The sequence below is a fragment of the Cebus imitator genome, unplaced genomic scaffold, assembly GCF_001604975.1.
Source record: "Cebus imitator isolate Cc_AM_T3 unplaced genomic scaffold, Cebus_imitator-1.0 Scaffold62, whole genome shotgun sequence".
In the NCBI taxonomy this organism is placed as follows: Eukaryota; Metazoa; Chordata; class Mammalia; order Primates; family Cebidae; genus Cebus; species Cebus imitator.
In genome coordinates, this window is record NW_016107377.1 from 1,910,363 (window position 1) to 1,933,373 (window position 23,011).

The following is a 23,011-nucleotide window of genomic DNA, read 5'->3' on the forward strand; positions in this document are numbered from 1 at the left end:
CTCACCAATCTTGCCTGTACCACCTCAGTTCCCACTCTTCCTTAGAAGGCTTCTTCCCTGCCATCCCCATCTTGAACTCTGTACCTGTGCTCTGTCTTTTGCAACCTATGTAGCTCACCCCAGCTCGCCCTTCCCCAACTAGAATGCCCAACGCTCCATGTGATCACACGCAGCCCAGGGGCTGGCACAGCCTCCATCTCCTCCATGATGTCCCCTGTCCCCCGTTCCCTGCTCCAATAAAACCGAAGCCAGCATTGATCTCTCTCCTTTCTAATAGTACCTGCATTTTGTCACTTTCTGGTATTTAGTATTTAATTGCTATTAGTTTTGAAAATTCAACTTTGCAGGACATTTTCAGTGTACAAAGAACTCTCATATATATTATTATTATTTGACTTTCACAACTACACTGAATGGTGAGGGAAGTTGATGTTATTATCACTGTCTTCCCATCTTACAGACCAGGAGCCTGAGTTTCATAAAGCTCTGCAACTTGCCCTATCACTTGGATAAGCAGAGCAGGCCTTCAGTGCTCTAAGGTTCACGAAGAAACTCTTTTAGGATAAGAACCAGTTCGTACACTTCTTTTTCCCTCTAGCACTATGTCAGTTAAATAGTAAATGCTTAACTAATACTTCTTGACATGAGATCTACATGCAACTACAGGAAAAATCATTCAAATGGCATATTTCATTTATGCAAACAATTGTTAGTGCTATTAGCCTCTTCATGTATACAGAACAATATGCTTGCAGCGTTATTTTTATTATAGGGACTCAGTAAAGAACCTAAGGCAGACACACACATTTTATACAAAGCTCTCCCAGCCCCAGAGGTCAAGCAGAAGGCAGCCACAAATGTAGGTGCTATTCCCTCTGCTCACGCTGAAGGTGCTGCCCCACTGCCTCCTGGCAGTGGATGGAATGTGCTTGTCAGAACTTGCTCACCAGAGTGGACATGCCTGGCTAGCCCTTGGAAACCTGGGGTCATTTGTGCACATGGAGGATTCAAGTCACCCAGCAGCGGGCCTCGGCTCCACTACACAAGTAGGTGAAAGGGCTGGCCTGGTCGTGGAGCGGCTTTAGGGGTGGTCTCCATCCAGCCATTCTGGGTTGGAGGCAGGAAGACCTCCCAACATTGAAGCAAATTTCCCAAGAATTTCAGGCCACTTTGACTACCTGGCAGAATTGAGGAGTGACTTTTTTTTTGCCACACCCCTGCAACGGTGGGGAATAATACTAATTATGACTCTAAATATTTGTAGAGTTCTTAACAGTCCAGACACATATTACATGCACTATATGCTTTTGCCAAAGGCCGCTGTGAGCAGGTACTCACTTCCAGTTGCTGGTTTAATTTAGGAAGTGTGTGCACGTGATCAGACATTCTGAATGGTACCAACGGAATGAGAGAAAAGTCAGTCTCCCTTCTAGCACTGGCCCCCAGTTTCCCTCCAAAGAGGTAATACATGCTAGCATTTTCTTGTGTATTCTTCTAGATTTTTCACCATTTTGGAGTTGAAGAAACTGAGACTCAAAGTGGCTGAGTGACCTTCCCAAGCACACACACTGAGTGAATCATACTTGCTTCTCATTCCTCATTTAGCTTCCTCTGCACTCAAACTACCCCTTAGCCAAGCATTTGGCTCCGAGGGCAAGTTATGAGAATGTAAACAAGTAAAATCAAAAATAAAAGTCAAAGCCAGAACAGGAGGCCTGGGCCCCACAGACTCTCCATTGAGAAGCATAACTGCCTACCCCTGTTAGGCACTATAAGGACATCCACTTTCTTCTCTGGCTGCTCTAGGCCAACTGCCATCCATAGGGCATCTTCTGCCTTCTAACTGTCATGCGCAGGGTCTAACTTTCAGGCTGTTTTGCTCTATCAAAGCATTCCCACCTAACATCTTATTTCTTCAAGACCCTGATACTTTGAGGGTTGGTCTGATAAAAAAATGTATCTGGGCTGCTAGGGGGAGATAAAACCTAAAGACTGGTGTACAACCTGCAGACAGCTCAGTCCTGAGGCCACGCCATGGAGAGCCCAAAGACAAGGGTTGAGTTCCCTGGCCTCTCCCACCACCCCACCCACCTCCCAGTGGCCTTAACTGCTTTCCAGAGCATCTCCCACAAAGCCTTGAGGTCTCCAGGCATGGATGGCGCAGGTGGTGGATGGGGAGGAATAAGGAGATAAGGCTGAGGGAACCCTGTGTCTAGGGGAGTAAATATAGGACACCCCTACAATCCCCAGCTTAAACAGTTTCTTCCATACATACTCCCAATTCAAGTATTTGCAATACCTACAGTCTCCTTTGGGAAGGGCGTTTCAAGGACGGAGAAGAAAATGTTTGGGCATGCTGAGGGCATCAGGAAAGAGGTGACAGCTGTTCTTAGGGACAATATCTTCACAGAGGCAACTAAAGCTACATGTAATGAGACTAAGCATATGTCATCTGTATCAAAGAAAGAAGTTGCTGCAGCAAAAAAAAAAAAAAAAAGGAAAAAAGCATGCTACTTACACGACACTGGGGATGGGTACTCAGTATTTTCACTCATTCATACATGTCCTCTGCATTCATCAACCAGTATTTACCAAAACCATTAAAAAAAAAGAAAACTCCCTGCAACATTAGGAATGCAGATTTAACCCCATGCACAGAGGAAGTACAGGTTCATCCTCAGACACATGAACTCCGCTGCACAGCTCGCCCTCTGGGGCGGAGGCTGCAATCGAAAGCCTGGTAAATCTGAAATTCACCACACTGAATATTCCACAGAGGTGAGTTATTATTGGAATAAGAATATTTATGCTTACTTCCTCTATGATCTGATCTTTGCATTTTAAGCCTTAATATTGCAGTAAGGTAGCTTTTGGTTTTTAATTGCCCTGAAATTTTGTTAACATTAAATGAAGGGACAAAATGGAAAGGAAAATAGAACCATATCTGTATCATTTTTGAGTTGCCTAATTGTACATTTTTACCACTCCATTAGTTTTCAGCTATTCCAGCCTATAAATGTCTCCCCCACCACCACTGAGAAAAATAAATATGTCAGTCATTCTGTTATTGCCACAAAGTTTGCAGAACTCTTAAATTCCTGTCTCTAGTATTAAAGAGAGTTATGCAACTTTTAATTACCACCTGTGTGGGAGACCCTGAATGACACAAGTGTTTGGTTGTTCTCATGCTTTTTCAAAAAACAGTTTTCCCTCCAAGAGGATATGACGTTTGAACACTTAAGCATCAGTGATTGGAGTCGGCCAGAAGCAGAGGTTTCCCTTTGTTTGTGGAACAGAAACGGCAACACCCAGCTCAACCGCTCCTAACTCACAGATGACCTCAGAGCCTCAGCTTCTGGCTCTCCAAAAATAAAACTTCACCTAGACACTTTACCACACCCACAAACACTGGCTCCAAAATCCTCACCAAACAATTTTGAAAAGTGAAAAGGAGAACTGTATAACCAAGATATTTCACTGTAACCATGGCTACAGGTTCTATTAGCACTAATACCAGGATGTGGTCAGATCATGTACATATATGTACAGATGACAAAGATAATGTGAGTGTTATGAGTTCCCCTATGAATTCTCTACATTGGAAATGTAACTCCTAATAACTATGATTCATAAAAGACTCGGGGAAAGGCAGGGGATAGGAGGGTGGAGGACTGCATCAGTAAGAGAAGCTCAGTGTTCTGCCTGGAGCTTTAATTCAAACTTTTAATATAATCCCCTAAAACACCACTACCTTGCATTGAGATTGCAATTTTCCTTGCCCAGTGTTCTTCCACATGTCTTGTCTGTTCTTCACAATAATCTTGAGAGATATCCGGGATGGGTAATCACCTCATTTCTCAGATGAGGAAAGGGCTCAGAAAGCTTACTGATTTCGCCCAAGGTCAGAGGCCTAGAGGACAAGTGAATTGGGACTGGGAGAGGATCCTCTGACTCCTCGCTTAATATTCTTCGCATTGCACCCTTGGGTCAGCTGTTTGTATTGTGCCCCGGGGGCATTTTGAGATGCATTAATTCCTCTTGCAAACATCCCTCATCCTTATCATTTGTCTGACTAACCACAGATCACAATCAGTCCATCAAACTGTAGATTACAGCTGCTATGTGAGGCTTGCCTTTTGTGCTAATTTATATTCTTTAAGCGCCCTGCATGGCTCTCCTCTACAAAGATGACAGCACAGAGAATGTGTACCATAGTCCCTACTCCTGAGGGAGTTTATAATCCAGGGGAGGTGAGCTTAAAATGCTCATAGGGACCGGGCAGGTGAATAGGATGGGGACTGGAGTGTGGGGTGGGGGAATGGAAAGAACATGGGCCCTTTTAAAGCTCCAGCAGATTGTGGCCATGTGAGAGGTTAGTGTGGCCGAATCTTAGGACTAGCTGAAGATTGAGAATTTGATGTGAAACCGAAGGAAGCAGAAAAATAATAGGAAGTAAAAGTGCCTGTGGGTTGGATATAGCTCTCAGACTGCTAGTAAGTGCTGTACATACTCAACGGTGTTTCATGCCTTAGGGCCCAGCGTATTTGGGGTTATGTGTGTTATACATATGATGTTGTATTACACTTCTCTTCGACATGTTTGGTCCTATTAAAACATGAGCTCCTTGAGGTCACAGAAAGCATATGAATCAAGAGTGCACCCACAGGGTGTGACGCACGTGGCAGGCTTTTACATGTTGATGGATGAATAATTAAGTGAACACCCCATCATCTTTGAAGATCCAGAAATTAAAGTCCTCAGCATTCTGAGAATGGTGGTTACAGCAGGATCTTTGGACTCAGAGAGGACTAGCATCAAACCTCTTTCTGCACTTCAGTAGCTCCATGTCTTTGGGCAAATCACTTAGTCTCTCATAGCCTCAGTTTCCTTATCTGTAGAATGGGCATAGAAAAAGCCTACCCTTTGAATTACTGAATGAGACCATGTCTGTAAACCCTTGATTCCACACACAGAGTTGCACACTTAGTAAGAACTCAGCAAATGTGGCTTTTTTCTTCAACAGATCATTCCCACTGCTGTGAAAGGTGATGAGACTGTTGCCAACCCTCTGTTTTGAGGTTTTGGCCTCCTGAAGTATCTAAGTCAAAAGAGGACTTTCAAAAGAAAACAGGTGAGTATTCTAGCTGAAATGGAGAGAAGAAAATTGATAGTGATGGACAATACAAGGCTCCCCTAAGAAATGCAATCCTGGAGGTCAGGAGGGCTGAAAGAGGGAGAAGCAGCTGGGAGTGAATGGAAATAAAGTTTGCAGGAAAGCAGGGGAGAGGCAAAGGTGGCTGCCCTGATTCCCTAGGAGTTGCTTAACTCACTCTCTATGCCAATTCAGTGAAAAGCTGACCAAACTCTAATTAGAGCAAAATAATTCTCTCACAAATGGATGTTTTCACCTTTCATGTACGTGAATAGTATCATAAATACGGTGCTTCACAGTTGTCAAGGCAATTTTAAGGCACCCACTGTATGACATATATTTACACAACATGCTTCACACACATTATCTCATTTATTCTGTCCAGCAATGTATTAATTCATTTATCCATGCAGCAAGTACTTACTGCCAGCCCACTTTCTACCAGGCCCTGGGTACCAGATACTGAAAGTAAAATGATATAACAGTGAATTAGGTACCTAACCCTCTGCGAAATATGCTCATATCTTTGTTTACAGAAGAATAAACTGAAAAAGCACTTAAGTGAATGTTTCCCAGACCCCACACCATGTTAGTGGTAGAGGCAGATTTTTTTGTCTTTTTAATTTATTTTGGAGGCAAAGTCTCACTCTGTCACCCAGGCTGGAGGGCAGAGATGCAATCACCGTATCCTCAAACTGCTGGGCTCAAGCAATCTTCCTGCCTTAGCCTCCTGGAACTACAGGCATGTGCTATCACACCTGGTTAATTTTTTCAATTTTTATTTTTGTGGAGATAGGGTCTTGCTATGTTGCCCATGCCAGCAAAATTCTTGAGTACAAGTTGTCTGGCATATAAGAAGAAAAATTCGGAAATTTCCTTGATCATGAGGAGATAAATATGAGGTTGACTTGCTAACAGACTGGAGATATTGTATTCGCTCACATTTAGTACAGTTGGAATTTTCAGAGAATCAGACATAATTTCTCATGATTAATCCTAAGGGTAATATGAAGAGAACTAACTATTCTTAGAGCATATAGCCTGGACCCTTTGGAGACAAGGTAATTAAAGATGAGAAGAGAGAAAAGGAAGGAAAGAGGAAAGGGAAAATTGTAAAGAAGAATAAAGGAGATCAAGATTCCAGACCGTCCATAATAGAAAATCAAAGAAAGTCCAATGAAGCCTTTTTAAAATTCTTTTCATTGCTCTTAAATTATTCTCTAATTATTTCCCTGGTATCATCCTTGAGACAAGAGAGGATGTCTTTTACCTTCCCCGTATTTCCTAGCATGTCTTAATTAATACTTGATTGACTGAAAGATTGACTCATTTGAACCCAAAGTGAAATGGAGCTTTTCAATTTTCTTTTCTGCTGAACCTGAAATAGAGCATACAGTAATTAGGAAAGAATCCCTTGTTATCAGGAAGTCCCAACTACAATGGGCTCTTTGTAACTGAGCAAAAAGAAGGTAGGTGATTATTCAGGAGCTGATAAAACACTCACCCCTGCCCTAACTTTCTACTGCCTTCAGTGATAGATTTTCTTGATCATTATTTCTTCCTCCAGTGAGTTTTTATGGCTGGAAGATCTGGCTGAACAATGCAATCTCCGGGTGGGTAATTATCAAAGTCCAGCCACGGTATGACTGATGGTCACTTCTCTATGCCCTTTGGTGCTTCTGCTCTTTCTCCCCAGTGACCTGGTTTGGCTGATGGATGATTATTTAGGGTCTCAGTTTTGTTTATTTTTTTTTGGAACCCTTTAATTAAGTTCATTCATTCATTCAGCTGCATCCCAGAACTTGGGCATCCAAACAGAATTTGACAGGCAGGGCCCTGCTCTCATGGAGCTTATATTCCAGTGGAGGAAGACAGGCAGTAAACATGGAAACCACATGACAGCAGCATTCTAAGTGACTGAGCAATTTCAAAGTGAGGAGTATCACCAAGGCAGTAGGGCAGGATGGTGGGGTAGGGGTTGGCTAGGGGTTGGGCTGCATTGGATTACCATATTCCATTAGAAAAGGCCTCCTGGATGAGGTAACATGGGAGGAAATTTGTATGAAAGTGTATTTGAGCTGATGCAAATGTTGTGAAGCAGTCACACCATGATCTGAGGAAAACCATACCAGGCAGAGGGACAAATAGGGTCCTGAGCGAGTGGACAGTCCAGGAGTGGGTGTGTCCAGGCCACAGTGAATGGGAGAGAAGACAGTACCAGAGGAGGTCCAGAAGGAGGCAGGGGCCAGACGATGGCAGGGCCTGGGGATATGAGAAGGAGTTTAGATGTCATTCTTCTAGTGACGGGAAGCCATGAGGCATGAGCAGAGCTAGGGGGTGACGTGACCTGGCTCTAGTGGGGAGAACAGGCCGCAGTGAGGGAGAAGCAGAACCAAAGAGATTGGTTAGGAAGCTGCTGCGGTAATCCAGGTGAGAGGCAGCGACGGCCTGGCCATGGAAACGGTAGGAAGTGGATGGAGTCAGGACATATTTGAGAGAGAGAGAGATGGCAGATAGGACCAGCTGATGAGGTAGGGATGGGGAGGTAAAGCCCAGGAGGGAAGCTTAGTCCAAGTGTTAAAAGAATACATTCATTTCTTCCATATTTATTAGCACCTATTATGTGATAAACAGCTAGGGTGGTGAGGGTGGTGGAGGAAGGTGAGGCTGGGGTAATAGGAGGGTGAGATTGCCAGTGAGGAGTCCTCCTTGCTAAGGAGTTGTGATCATCATACAAGTGGTGAGCAGCCAAGTGAGCGCTACGCAGGGAGTGCAAGGTCTACGAGGGTTACGCAGGGAGGAGTGCCAGGGTTACGCAGGGAGGAGTGCCAGGGTTACGCAGGGAGGAGTCCGAGGGTTACGCAGGGAGTGCGAAGGCTAGCAGGGAGGAGTCCGAGGGTTACGCAGGGAGTGCGAGGGCTACGAGGGTTACGCAGGGAGTGCGAGGGTTACGCACGGAGGAGTGCCAGGGTTACGCAGGGAGGAGTGCCAGGGTTACGCAGGGAGGAGTCCGAGGGTTACGCAGGGAGGAGTCCGAGGGTTACGCAGGGAGGAGTCCGAGGGTTACGCAGGGAGTGCGAGGGCTAGCAGGGAGGAGTGCGAGGGCTAGCAGGGAGGAGTGCGAGGGTTACGCAGGGAGGAGTGCCAGGGTTACGCAGGGAGGAGTCCGAGGGTTACGCAGGGAGTGCGAGGGCTAGCAGGGAGGAGTGCGAGGGTTACGCAGGGAGAGGAGTGCGAGGGTTACGCAGGGAGAGGAGTGCGAGGGTTACGCAGGGAGAGGAGGGCCAGGGCTATGCAGGGAGAGTGCGAGGGCTAGCAGGGAGTGCGAATAACTTTCGAATTTTAGAAAGACGAAAGAAGGAAAAACCAGAGGCCATTTGAAGGCCTGGACAAATGAGGTAACAGTGGGATGAGGGGAAGGCACCCTTCTGTGCCTTTCCATACCCGCAGGGCCCAGGCCCCCCTGGCTTAAGCCCTGCTTTGCTTCCGATGCTCACCACAGTCCAGACGCACTGGCTGCCCTCTCTCACGGATGTGCCATGCCCTTTCCCACTTAAGAGCCTTCGCCCTTCATGTTCCTGCTACCGGAGTTCCTGCCTTTAGCGCTGTGCACACCTGGTCCTCGTCACCCCACAATCTTAGTTCAGAGTCACCTCTGCAGAGACCACTCCAGTTATTTCCTTTATAGCACTAACATGTATACTTTCCACCTGGAGAAGAGAGATAGTAACAAGTGCACAAACAGAATGTCTGTCTCATGCACGACTATACCCACAGTGCCAGCGCAGAAACTGACACATCCTGGGAGCTCATTAAATACACTGGTGGAAGGAAGAAGGGAAAGTTGGAAAAGACAAAAGGGCAGTTTGGTGTGGGGGGTAAGGAGGGAGATTTCTGTGTCCTACTCCACACAATCTTGGGGGATCCCGGCAGAGAGGGGAAGGAACTGTATCTAAACCCTTATAATTCAGCTCCTGAGTGATACTCATCCATATTTTAATTCTGAAATGGTCTCTTTAAAAGAGAATGATGAAGGAACTAATTTAGTTTACCACAGGAAAACTAGAGAAAATGGAAAATGCCTTATAAAGGAGACCTACATAATCAAAGTCACAACTCCAGAACCATCCCACATTTGAAAAAGACAAACAAAACTAGCGTTAGCTAAAGAGTCAAGGGATGTTGACTTTGGCCAGCCTATTTGTTTGGGATCAAACAATCAGGACTAACTTTTATTGCCAGGCAAGACTCTGAGGCACTCCACTTCTGCTGACTCATTTCATTCTCACAACATCCTATCAATGCCATTCTGCAAATGAGAAAACCGAGCCCCAGAGAGAGAGGTTGACCTGCCCAGTATGATACAGCTAGTGAGTGGCAGAGCCAGAATTCGGACCCAGGATATTTGGTCCCAGAAACACTGCTCAAAAGCACAAAAGTAAACCCCTCTTGGGCCAAAGCTGCCCTACAGGAGAGTTATCAAACACATTGCACATTTGTTATAAGCAAATCATTCTAGGGATTATGTAGGCAATGGTAATTCATAATCATTATCAACATCAGCTTTTTTGTCACTTGTATTAGGCAGGATAGGCTAACTACTGTAGCAGAAAATCCCCAAATCTCAGTGGCTTCGCCCAGCAAAAGTTTATTCTAACTCATTTCACTGTTCACTGTGGGCAGCAGGGGTGCTGTGCTCCACGCCGTCATTCAGGAACACCTTCCATCTCTGCCGTCCCCAGGGCTCTGAGTCCCCCAGATGCTCTGCACCTGGCCAGCCAATGAGCAAGCAGAGAGAGAACAGGGAGAACCCAGGAGTAGATTTTAGGAGCCACATTCCCTTGGCCAGAACTCAGTCGCATGGCCCCGCAGAGACATAAGGGACTGAGAAGTGTGGTCTCATTTGTGCTCAGAAAGAAAGGGTGGTGGGCATCTTGCAAAGCGTGGTATCAATGCTTAGTTTTAAGGAATTTTGTAGGAGAGACCTGGTAGGAAGGTAATCTGGCCTCAGAAGACATTGGTTCTGTCCCTGTCTCTACTAGTCACTAGCTGACTGATCTCCTATAAGATATAGCCTCTTCAGTCCCAGATTTCCCGTCAATAAAGTAAGGTAATCAACCAGATGGCCCATTTCAGGATTCTTCTAATCCCAGAATGTTTACATGATAAAACATCGTTTTATTATCTTTAATAACCATGGTGCCTTAATCATTTTTCTACTGATGCTCTATTTGAGCTTTTGTTCAAAATTGCAACCATAATTATAACATCAATTCTGAGGGAAACTACTATTTCCCTTTAATACTCAATATCTAGCTACGCATCATATATACTCTGGGGGGGAAAAGAGCTTCCGACTTTGTATTAGGACTAGTTATTTGAAGCAATTCATTAAATTGGGAAAAATGTAGATACCTATTTTAAAATGCCTAGAGCTGGATCTAAGTTATAATAAACGTAATGTTCTACAAGCAGATCATTTGCTGTGATCAGACCATTTTTATACAAAATAGTACTTACATCTGTTAGAGGGCACCTGAGCCAAGAAAATATATATCTGGAACAGCCAAGTTAATAACTACTGACTGAGGTTCCACTCCGTGCCCTCACAGCCAGAAAGCCTTGGTTTCTTAAGTGTGTGATATTATCGTAACCACAGGGATTTTGCAAGGCAGTATGGTTTGAGAGCTGGGGCAAGGTTTGGACAGGCAGGGTGGAGAGGGCGGGGGCTGAATAAGATGTTTTAAACCCTCAGGAGAGATGGTGGGGAGCCAGGTAGAGACTGATGGTTTTGTTTTGGAAAAAATATATATATATATACATATACATTCCAGATTCAGAGACCTCATAGGAGACTAGTGTTAGAAGAAGGAAAGTTGGGCACACCCAGGTACACTTCCTCTTGTGTCCCTCTGCCTCTGCCTGAGAGTTCTCCCACCCAAGTCACCTGGAAAACACCTGAGCCACACCCCCATCCCGCCCTTTCCAGCCATCATCACTCTCAGCCCAGCTGCCACTTACCCTGGACAGCTGTGATCACCTCCTCCCTCTACACCCTCTCCCATATGTCCTCTCACACCTCAGTGAGAGTGTTCTTTCTGAAACACACATTAATTATGTCCCCTTCTTGCTTAAAACCCCGTGGCTGTCACAGCACACTCTTGCCCTCCACATGGCTTACAAGGTCCTGTGGTATGGGCCTGCCATTCATGGGCCCCGCCATCCACCCTCACCCCCACCACTGCTCCTGTCAGCTACACTGTCCTTTCGGGTCCTTTTCAGGGACAGCAATGGGTCTAATTTGTTCACCTAATAAAAAGCACAACACATGTATTATTTGCCTATATTTCCAGACTTCGGGGGACACTTTACAGTGTATTAACAATTGAACTCATTTCTTTAAATTGAGAGAGCTTCACCTGAAAAGGTACTGGCAGGTTGAAGAAAAGCCTATCAAGCATATTACTTGGAAATGCTTTTAAATCAGTTTGTGTTTCAAGACTTTTCAGACACCCTACACTGTGTGTTTGCTGTTTTTGTCATTCAGATCTTAGCTCAGTCATCCCTCGTCAGAGCCCTCCTGACCTCCCTGTTACCCCTTTCATAGCGTCATGGGGTCTTGTTCATGGCACTCACCGTAATTTCGCTTTCACACCTGTCTGTATCATTCTTTAATGAATACTTGCCTCAGTTCCCACACTAGGCTTGGAGCATGGAAAGGACCGGAATCTGATTTGCTTGTCCTGGATACACAGTTCCCAGCAGAAGTAGGTGCTCAGTACTTAGTCACTGCATGATGCCTGCTCAGACACCCATCCTGATGGTCGTTTCCTTTCATCACCTTCCCTCAGTCCCCTCCAGGCAGGACTAATGGCTGCTTCTGCCGTGCTGCCCCCACATCCCCCTACATAGAACCTGACCACGGAACTCAGCACACTGTACTTCTATGTTTGTTTCTCCCCCTTGCCAGACTGGGCGGTTATCAGGATCTGAATGCACAGGGCCGGTGTTCAGCAAACATTTACTACGTTGAACGTGACCTCCAGGAAAGCAGTTCTGGCCCAGATCCCCTGACTACACAGAGGAAGAATTAACGTGGAAGGAGGCTTTCCAAGCAGGCCATTGTGCTGCTGTGTGTGGAGGTAAACTTCTTCCCCCTTCTCCTCACCCATGAGTCATTCCCTCATTTAGCACGTGGCTCCTGTGCTTAGATGGAGGTCGGCTGCTCAACTTGCTTATGCAATGGTTCTCAAGCCTGACAATAGTCCAGAAACACTTGGGTTGCTTGCTACAAACATAAATTCCTGGGCCCATCCCAGACCGACTGAATCAGAGTCTCCAGGAACGGGATGCAGGAATCTGTATTTTTAACTCCTTAAATGACTCTTCTTAGCCAACAGTTCATCCTGCTGGTACCTAGGATCCTCGAGCAGAGGAGCTAAAGCAAGCACAGTGATCAGCGCAACTCAAGGCAGAAAGCTCAGTGAAACTGTTTGAGCAAAGGCCCAAGGAGAGGTTTTTGCTCCCAACTGTCAGTTATAAAATGGCCCCCCACACAAATCCAGGAGTCGGCAGCAGCAGCAGAGGGGCCTCTTAAGGTTCTCATAGAGAACTGAACGCTCCACCTCCCCCTACAAGAAGGCTGACGCTTTGTGCCTTTTGGAGATCACGCTGGAGTTGCTCTCAGGGATTCTAACTGGGTGCCAATGTGACTCTTATTATTAACCTTTCCAGAAAGTATTTACTGTCTCACAGACGCTATTCTAGAGCTTTACATGTATTATCTTACCTAACAAACAGGAACAATGAGAGGCTGACATAGAATAGAATGTCCTGCTCCCTTCTTGGAGAGCACCGGAAGGAACAGCAGTGCCAAAGCCAGCCCTGGACACAGCCTGCAGTAGCTTTTGGCTCTCAGAGATTGAAGCAGATCTCCCTATGGAATGACCCACCCCTGAAATACTTCCAAGGGTCCCAAAGCCTGGGAGGAGGGCTGGGGCCTGCAGATGGCTAGCTGCCCTCCTCCACCTCACCTATGAACTCAGCAATCCTCCAGGCACCTTCAGATGTTCCCCAAGCGACCCCTCTCCATCCTGTTTCTGGATGCTAGAGTCTAGAGTGACAGCCGCAGACATACAGACCAACCATATCAGGGAGATTACTTCCGAAGACCTTTTCACTTGAATGTGGTGGGGGCCCATCGTTCTTTGGCAATAGGGATTGGCTTGGAGGTGAGGAAGGAGGAAGAAAGGCTCAGGGCTACAATTAGTCCATTGTTATTTCAAGATAACTCGCTATTTTATGGATTGTATTTATATAAGTATTTTACAGTTTACAGAATGCATTAAATATATTGAGCCCTTTTAATCCCCACAACATCATTAGGAGGGAAGCTCATTAGCTTCATTTTGCAGCTGAGGTCTGGTAACTCACCAAGGTCATGCAGGTTGACCCAGGGCTCAAAACCAGGCCTTCTGGCTCTGGGATCACTGTTTCCCATTGACACCTCACACATGGGTGGATAGAAGCTTGCGGCAGAAAGAGTGAATGAATGATTCTCTCTCCCTAGCTAGATACTACAGAGGCGATAGAGGTAAATAATATTTGGTTTCAAAGAAATCGAAAGTAACTATTCCCCTCTTCTCTCTCCTCTCGCCCACCCCCACAACCACAATGTAGCAGATAAGGTTGGTGGGCACCTATTGCTGGTTTTACAAAAATAGATGAATTGCTTTTCAAACAGCATCAGTGATACTCAAAAGCCAACAAAAGGCTAGGTCTCCCAGAGCGTACTTCCAGGGGCCAAAGTGTGTCTTCTTTTGCATTCCATGGAAGTTCTAACTTTTAATTCATGCCACTAAGGAGACATTTGATTGTTTTCTAGAAATGCTAATATTGCAAGACTCATAAATACTAATGAAACACTATAGATTGGCAGAGCTCAGCGAGTAACCTAGGGGGTGCCTATAAAAGAATTCTTAGATTAAAAAACATAAAGAATATCTTTTAATCGAATTTTCCCCAGACTGCTTTCCCAAATGTTAATGAATACTCTTTGGCCGTATGGAGGGCCGCCTCAAATAAGTCCCTTGAGGAATCTAAAAGTGAATTATTGACTTAGCTTTAGCTTGAAAAGAAATCTATTTATTCAAAGGCCATTTTAGGTGCCAAGGGATGGATGAGTTTAAGACAAAGGTTGGAAGGAGTGGGAGGGCCCAATACATTGAGATAAACATACAATTCAAATGCATGCTTCTATCTCATACTACTAAGCAATCTAGGTTGGAATTTGCTTATTATACTTGGCTTTTATGACCTGATCTTTCAATAGTACTAACTCCCCTGGAATGGACAAGGCTCAGAAACCATATCTTTCTCATTCACTCTTGAATCCTCAACACCCAACAGTGTGCGAAACATATTAGGTGCTCAGTGAATGTTTGATAAACGGATAAAGAGATTTAAAGAGCTTTCTTAACACATTTGCCAGAGTTCTTAAGATCCTGCCATCTTTTCCTGAAAGGCAGCTCTGATCACAACATTCTCCTGTTGTGATCAAAGTCCCCAAATAAGCGCAAACCCTATGAGGGCCTCTCTACCCTAGCTGCACCTCCCTTTTTAGCTTCCCTTCCCGTCCTCTCTTCTCCCACATTGAGCCCCAGACTCACCAGAAGACCTCCTGTTCTCTTGCTCATGTTCTAGAAGTTTCTCTGCCTGGAATGTTTGCACATCCTTTTCACCCATATTTCTCTGTCAAAATACTACATGTCTTAAAGGTCCTTCCCAAGTGGCTCCACCTTCATGAAAACTGGCCTGATGTTCTCCGTGAGCTCGCCCTCCATCCTCAGTGGCTGAACCCAGAGGGGCCCCTGATGCTTGTCTGCTCCCTGCAGGATCAACATGACCGCTGGCACAGAATAGTTGGTGAACAGTTGTGGTGGCAGTGTTGTCTAATGTGAATCAGGAAAGCTGTGAGTAGGATCAAATTAAAGAAAAGCACCCAAAGCCTTCCCAAAACAGAGCAGAAAGATTCCAGCAGACAGGGCCAAAAAGCCACCGAAGGCCAAGGTAAAAGTAAAGGTCATGGCAAAGGGAGAAGGAAAACCCAGAAGAGAGATGAGTGGCTTGAGGTGGTCACTGGGGCTTAGAAGCATGCCAGAGGCTGCTTTTCTCTGCAGAGAGCCTGGCAGCTTGATGGTGTGTGGGAAGATCCATGGCATGGGCTGTTCAGAGGGGCTTGGGCCGAGCTTTGGACGAGAGGACATACCTCTCCTCCTCTCGTCAAAGTATCCAATGACTCAGGATACTTTTCTTTGTTGCATGTTGAGTTTAAGTTCGGGCAGCCATATGCTTTCTATAAACCTGGACTTGGGCAGGACATGGTTTTTATTTTATGTATCTTCATGCATTTGGGAAATATCTAACAATAAGAAATAAATCTCTTTGCAGTCTTTCCTACAAATGGGGTAAGCATTTAAGTCAATCTGGGGAACAGCCAAATATTGTAAGAGTCTGTAAATCCTGGGCTGCTTGCCAAAAACGGGTTAATTCCACACAAAGGAATAGGAGGCTACAGAGCAACACCTGTGAACAGCTCACTCCTTGGGGATCTGGAGCCAAACTCCCCAGACTGAGTGAGCCCAGCTCTGCCACTCACTCACCATGTGGCCTGTGCCTCCACGTCTTCAGCTGCAGGATGGGGGAATCACAGTACCTACTTCCTAAGGGTGTCTCGAAGATTAATGAGTGAATAGAGTGCTGAGAACAGTGCCTGGTGCACAATTAGGGCTTACTAAAAGTTCGCTAAAATTATTATTGTCATCCTATGGCATTTTTCCAGACTCTATGGACCAAATGGCTCAGTAGTAGGTGCCAATTTGTGCACTTGCAAAAACTGTGTAAATAACGCCACGAGAGGGTGGGATACATGCCAGCAGACAAGGACTCGGGTCAGCTGGGGCTTAGATGGGCACATGGGCCCTGGGATCATGAGACATTGATAGAGCATGCTATCCAAGGAATTAGACGTCTGAGGACAATTGCTGGGGCATCATGTAGAAAACATCACCCAGGAGGGCTGCACATGCATGCACTGAAGCCTGAGCTGACCTTGAATTCCAGGCTTTGGTCCCCCAGTGTTCCCATCCTAGACACAGCACCATCCTGTTGCTCACTCAAAAGATTAAATGCACATGAATGATTAGAAAAGTATCAAGTGAAATGCAAGTACAAAGTGACATCATCATCATTCTTAGTTCCTCTGCTTGCCTGGCAGCCTAGAGGGAGTGCTGAGCCCACTGGCCAGAGGTCTGGGTGGCCCTGTGTGGCCTGGATGGCTCTGTGTAGCCTCAGACATGTTACCTCACTGATCTGGACCTCAGATTCTTCATCCTTCAGTGAGAGAGTTGGTTGGGATGATCTCTAGAGTGTCTGTCCTGAAAATCAACAACTCCTTGACATTTGGGTCCTGGGCAATGTCTTGCACCAACAGGCGTCTTAAATTTCCTTGAATTATGCCTGTCCTTGAAGTCTTGTTTGTACACAAGAACCTATAATTCCAGAACTGAAGGCAGCCTCTAAGACCTTATACTTGAGAGCTGAGCTTTAAGTTATATGTAGAGGGGTGACCAGGGAGGGGGGTCCGCTCTGTATAAGCAACCAGGAAAATGGCCCCAGCTATATGCTGAGTTCAGGACAGGAGCAGGGAGGCATCCAGGAAGCTCACCCTGGTTTCTAAGCATCATCACTAAGCAGCCTGCAAGGACTCCTCTCTCACGGAGAAGAAAGAGAGCAGGAGACTTTGGAGTATGTAGTCAAGAGATAGAAAACAGGGACGAGGCTAATGAGGGAGAGGAAGGTAGAAAGTGGAAAGCCAGCAAATGGTCACCCCTGGTTCTCCCAGCCTTGGGAGGAGAGGACTTGTCAGGCACAGGAATGGGATGTAAGGAGGGGTGGAGACACGGAGCAGGGAAGAGAGCATGAGGGGACAGCAAGGAAAGCAGGGTGGGATAGGATGAAGACTGATGATCTCTTAGCCCAGACAGCAAGACGTAGACATCTCATCTTGTGATTAAGCTTCAATAAGCATTGAAAACGGCAAGTGATGTTAATAAAAGGTCACATACAGAACTGTCCTGTGGGGAGTGTGTTCAACACCTGTCAAGTGAGCTGCAGTGGAAAAAAGATTCAGAACTGCTGTTGCAGAGGAGTCCAGGGAAGTAACCCCTCATCAGAACACCAAACACACACATTGATTCATTTATCCAACAACTGCTGAGAACTTTCTATGTGCCGGACCTGATATACTATTCATTTTTATATCCTAAGCCCAATATAATGTGTGTACATAGCAAGAATTAGTTGATGCCTATTGATTGCATGCATGTATTTATCTTGTTTATTGAGTCTCGATACAAGTTTACTGAACTCTGGAAATGTTCAATTCCTTCCCCTTTCCTAAGCCCAAAATCTATGATACTATTAAAATTTGTAGACCAGTCTCTCTGCATTTCTCTTCAGTTGTCTGTTTTAATCTCTTCAGGTGCTGTCGGTGGCATGCCCAAACCCAAAGCTGGAAGAGGAATAAATTACAAGTGGTCAAGGTTGCATCCTTTGGAACCCAGGACCTGCTAGTGAGCCAAGGGGGCTCTCTGTGCGAATCTAGCCAAGCACCATGGAGAGAATCAGCGCCTTCTTCAGCTCTATGTGGGACACCATCTTGGCCAAACACCAAGAAGGCATCTACAACACCATCTGCCTGGGAGTCCTCCTGGGCCTGCCACTATTGGTGATCATCACACTCCTTTTCATCTGTTGCCATTGGTGCTGTAGCCGAACAGGCAAGAGGGGCCAGGAGCCGGAGCAGAACAAGAAGAAGAAGAAGAAGAAGAAGAAGGATGAAGAAGACCTCTGGATCTCTGCTCAACCCAAGCTTCTCCAGATGGAGAAGAGACCATCACTGCCTGTTTAGTTAGGCAGGAAGCAAAGGTGTCTCCTCTCTGGGGCTAAGCCTCCTTCTGACCACACACAGATATTTCAGGAACCCATGAAATGATGCATTTAGGTCCACTTAGGTAACTACTCAACCAAGGAACAAACCTCAGACTAAGTGTCCATTGGACGGCAATCCCAGGGGGCAGGTGGACAATTCTTGGGTACTGCTTGGCAGCTATGTGTCCAATAGCAGTGCTCCTTACTGCAGACCCAGGGATGACTCCTACCTGTCTCTGACATACCCCATATGCAAAAGCACAAAGAACATTTATCCATACATCTCGATATGGTTCCTAAGTGTGTGCACATGTACATAACGCACACAGAAATTCAGGCAACAGGTACATGGACAAGTATATTCTGCTCACTAAATGGTTATTGGCTATGTACTTTGTGCAGGGAAGTACATTATCTACAGTCACAAAAATGTCTCACGGGGAAGCCTAGCCAGATTCAGACACATATATACAATTACATAACCAGCAAGGCTCCCCATACACCGTCTATTCCATAAACCACTCAGGTTAGAGATGCATGCTTTCCTATTTCTATCTCTACAAATGAACTTTTACTACAAGTACCCATAATTGGACATTCCAGCAACCTGCTACAGTCCCCACCCCTGCGCATCTTGATACAAACACACCAAATTCCTGTGTCTCTGACCCCTCAACTGTGCCAAGATGTTTAAAGAGTGATGGATCAAAATTCATCGAAAGCACTTTTTCTTGTAATTCCTGACAAGGTCCGTCCTCATTGCCACTGAGAGGTGTTTAAGGTGGTCCAAGACCTCTCTTTGAAACATGACCCTCCCCAAACCACTCAGCAAAGTGCCTTTCTCCAAGCAAGAACAAAGAGCACTTGGTAGTGACTGCTAGAAAGCTATGGAAGCCCACTCAGTTATGTCAGTGGACTGCAATTGTGTACCTGTGCAATGAATGTTTTACAGATGGAAAGGGTAAGGAGGTGCTACACCTGAGCTAGGTACCTTCTGTATGACCAGAGTTGCCAGCAGGGAAAGGACTAGACAATCATCAGTACAGTCTCACAGAAGGCCACACTGGAAGTGATGTCATAAGGTGGTAATGGGTGTATGGTATGGCACAGGTGGAATGCAGAGGTAACGAAGCTTCAATGAAAGTAGGATGAAACCATAAAGAGGTTTATTTATATTTATCTTGAAGCTCAGGCAAGTGCCTTGCACACAGTAGGTTCATAGAACTGTCTGTGGTTACTGTTGGACATGTGATGTTGTTAAGGGTAAGCTTGTAATACCTCACCAACTCTCCCCAAGTGACCTTCTCTTCTAAGTGAGCCCACTAATTGCTGCAATGGATGAAATCGGGTGTTTAAGGCTGCAAGAGAGTGCATGTAGGCAACACGTGTGCCCTGAGGTATGTGAGGACGTGTCAATTAGATCCACAGTGAGCTGAGGAGGGCTTTCCCTGCCAGACCGAGGTTGGGAAGCAGAGTTAATCCACTTACAGGATGAACTGGTTGGTATTTTGACTGTATTGTGACTATGGCAAAGATGGACAGTTCACACCTTGGGAGCAAGTTGTGTTCTAAAAGTTTATTTGCAAATATACTAGGAAGCTCTCTTGAAATATTTTCCCAAGGAAGCTACTCTACACAGTGGCAAAATCACTAATTAATAATATAGGTAAACTATGACATTTATAGTAGCAAAAAACTAAATTCTATAAAATTACATTAAATGAAATTTGCTGCTGAGTAAATGAAAGCAAATACTGTTGGCTCACTTGGGCCATCTGGTACTCACCTGCCCTCCAGGTGTACTTAGGCCTGTGGAGGGTGGCATCTAGTGGTGACCCTTGCACCAGGGTTTTCTAACAGATGACCCTGTGAATCATAATTCAGACCTGCATATATTTTAGAGCCAGTCACATTTGCCCTCTCACTCTATATGGCCATAAACTGCCTAAGCACTCAGGCCTCCTACTCATCAACCCCTTTGACCAGAGAAAGAAGCAGTCTGGTTCTCTATCCCTTTGTCACAGAGAGAGTTTGTCATGGAGCCTCTGCCTGTGCCCTTCACATAGCAGAATCACTGTCATCTGCCTGCACCAAACCCAGATATGTGGGAGATGTCTCCCCACACCTCCCACTGCCCACCAGGACAAGCTGCCCTTCCTGTCTCCACCTCTCAGTCCCCGTAATATGGGTGGCCAGGGAGATGTGGAGGCTGACAGCTGAGACGTGGTGTCAGATGTGATCTAGGAGGGAGGATCGCCGGGATCCGGGACCACACAAGTAACATGGTTTCCATGGCAACTGCTTGCTCCTTTGAATTAAGACAGCAGTCAGTTGTCATTGCCATGACAAGGCCTCTATCTCCAGGCACAGTGTCCCTGATGTCTCCTAATCCAACGGACTGGCTCTCACTGCAGGCATAAAACACCCAGAAACTCACTCTCAGTCACTTCCACAGCCGATGACTCAGAAGAAGCAAACCCAGAATGGGGCTTCTCTTTTCCCCACCACAACCACCCTGACAACCTTTCCTGGCATACCTAGAGGAGTGCCAATGCAGGATAGGCCCGAAAATTTTTGTTAAATAAACAGGTGCATGAAAGGAGCGAACAAACAAGGCGATTGTTGGTGTCCACTCTCTCCTTTCCACTTCCTTCTCATCTTTCCATGTTTTATGCTTCTCTGATTCCCTCTTCTGCCTGTACCAGGCAGCCCCAGCCCTTTATTCTTCTCCATTTTCACTCCTTCCAGCCTCTGTCCCTGAACTGCCACTGGCAACCCACGGGACCTCAGGACCAGAGACTGCTAGACTCATCTGGGGAGGTTAAGTTCATGGGGGACAAAAAAGGGATTCATAAGGAAGAGGCTTCCTAGACCAGCACAGGCTCAAGAAAGGGATCCCCTAGGCCTGGACTTCTGAGCACCTTCAGCCAGGTTCCAGCCAACAGCCAGAGAAGGCCTTTCCCCATCACTCAGTGGGTTCCATGTTTTTATTTCTTGGGAGAAGCAGAGAGGGAGAAAGGTAGAAAAAGGGCAGTCGCCTTTCCAAGAAGAATATAACTGGTCCAAGCTGTATAGTATTTGTCAGTATTTTTTTCTGTAAAGTTCAAGCACACACAAAAGAAAAACTTATTTAAATAAAATACTTTGGAAATGAAAATCTTGCTGGAGTCGGTTACTTTCTTAACATTAGGTATTACCCCTGCTCAGACATCACTCAGAAATGATGGATACAGGGACTCTTTCTGTGACACATATGTCCCAGCCCTCGTCAGTCACTGCCTTTGCCACAATAGAGTCATATGTCTGAGGACCAAGAATGTGGCTGTCTCACCCGTTTGCAAAACAGATGGCCTCAGAGACCAGACTCCCTCAGAGGTGCCAGCTACAGGAAAAATACGGTGATGTTCCTTGGCAACACTTAGAGAACTTTCCGTCAATGAGGTCCATCAATGTCTTCTTAAAGGAAAAGGGGGGAAATAGCAAAAACCTAAGGAAAAATGGACCTTTGTGTTAAATTCAGTGTTGGGAAAGGAGGGATCAAAAACCTCCAGAGTAGCCACTAGAGCTAAAAATGTATGTATATGTGTGTGTGCATACACTGTTCAATATGGTACCATTAGCCACACGTGACTATTTAAATTCATTGAAATGAAATTAAAGGTGCACTAGCTCAGCTATGTCTGCCATATTTCTTTTTTCTTTTTTTTTTTTTTTTTTTTTTGAGACCGAGTCTTGCTCTGTCACCCAGGCTGGAGTGCAGTGGTATGATCTTGGCTCACTGCAACCTCCACTTCCCAAGTTCAAGCAGTTATCATGCCTCAGCCACCTGAGTAGCTGGGATGAGAGGCATGCGCCACCACCCCCAGCTAATTATTTTTGTATTTTAGTAGAGACGGAGTTTCACCATACTGGCCAGGCTGGTCTTGAACTCCTGGCCTCAAGTGATCTGCCTGCCTCAGCCTCCCGAAGTGCTGGGATTATAGGCATGGGCAACTGCGCCTGACCCTGCCAGCCACATTTCAAGTGCTCAGTAGACACACGTGGCTAGCAGCTACCATCCTGGGCAGCATAGGTCCGTGAGCTTATTGGGGACAGGCTGTGTCAAACACGTGGGCAAAACACCCACGCTGACTGGATTTCAAGGAGGGCTTAGGAAGAAAGGCCTAGAGCACAGGTGGACTCTCTGCCTTATCTCCTCCAAGGCAGGCTATGTCTGCAGTTCCAGATGAGTTCATTCCTGGGCTCCCTTCCCCATCACCATACACTCATGACAACCAGAGAACAGAGACTCTTCATTCAGCTCCCTGTTCAACCATTCAGGACATTGCTAAACTTTCCAGTGCAGAGGAGGAACTGCTGCTCAGAAACCATCTGGGAGGAGAGCAGCTGCTGCACACCTGAGGGGATGCCAGTGCTCAGTGCCCTCAGCTGCACCCACCCCGGCTCCATCCCAGCCTTGGGGTGTAATATGAATTTGGACAATGCCATCTCGCCGTTAGCATTCTCAACTCACCACAGCACTCTGCACTGGCCCCTTGCCCTTTGACCTTAGAACTATTCCCCAATTCAAAGTCACAGGATTACAAGACTGAAAAATAAATCCCTTCAACTGGCTTTCTGTCTGCGATAGACTTAAAGGGATGTTTTCAAACACCTGTGTGGGCAATGCCACGCTATATTTATTCAGGAATGACTGTGATTGTGTACCTCCAGCCCTCTCTTGAGGCTGTTTATTCCATTAACATTTCTGACTGTTGACTATATGTCACACACCTTAGGTGCCAGTGATACTAAGTTGTTCTGGAGGGGTTCAGAGCCTGATAGGGAGGACACAAACAAGCAAACAGACCGTTACAAGACAGTGTGGCC

General features: G+C 45.9%; 1 protein-coding gene across 1 annotated transcript in view; it reads left to right on the top strand.

The window, feature by feature from the left end:
* The window catches only part of KIAA0040 (KIAA0040 ortholog), a 35,476-nt gene extending 14,177 nt beyond the window's left edge, over positions 1-21,299 (top strand). Inside the window, exons 2-4 of the mRNA XM_037739058.1 lie at positions 5,024-5,131; positions 12,123-12,294; positions 17,694-21,299. Coding sequence (XP_037594986.1) covers positions 17,826-18,122 — 297 coding nt within the window. The 5' untranslated portion in view covers positions 5,024-5,131; positions 12,123-12,294; positions 17,694-17,825 and the 3' untranslated portion in view covers positions 18,123-21,299. The remainder of the gene's footprint in view (positions 1-5,023; positions 5,132-12,122; positions 12,295-17,693) is intronic.
* The last annotated feature ends 1,712 nt before the right edge of the window (positions 21,300-23,011 follow it).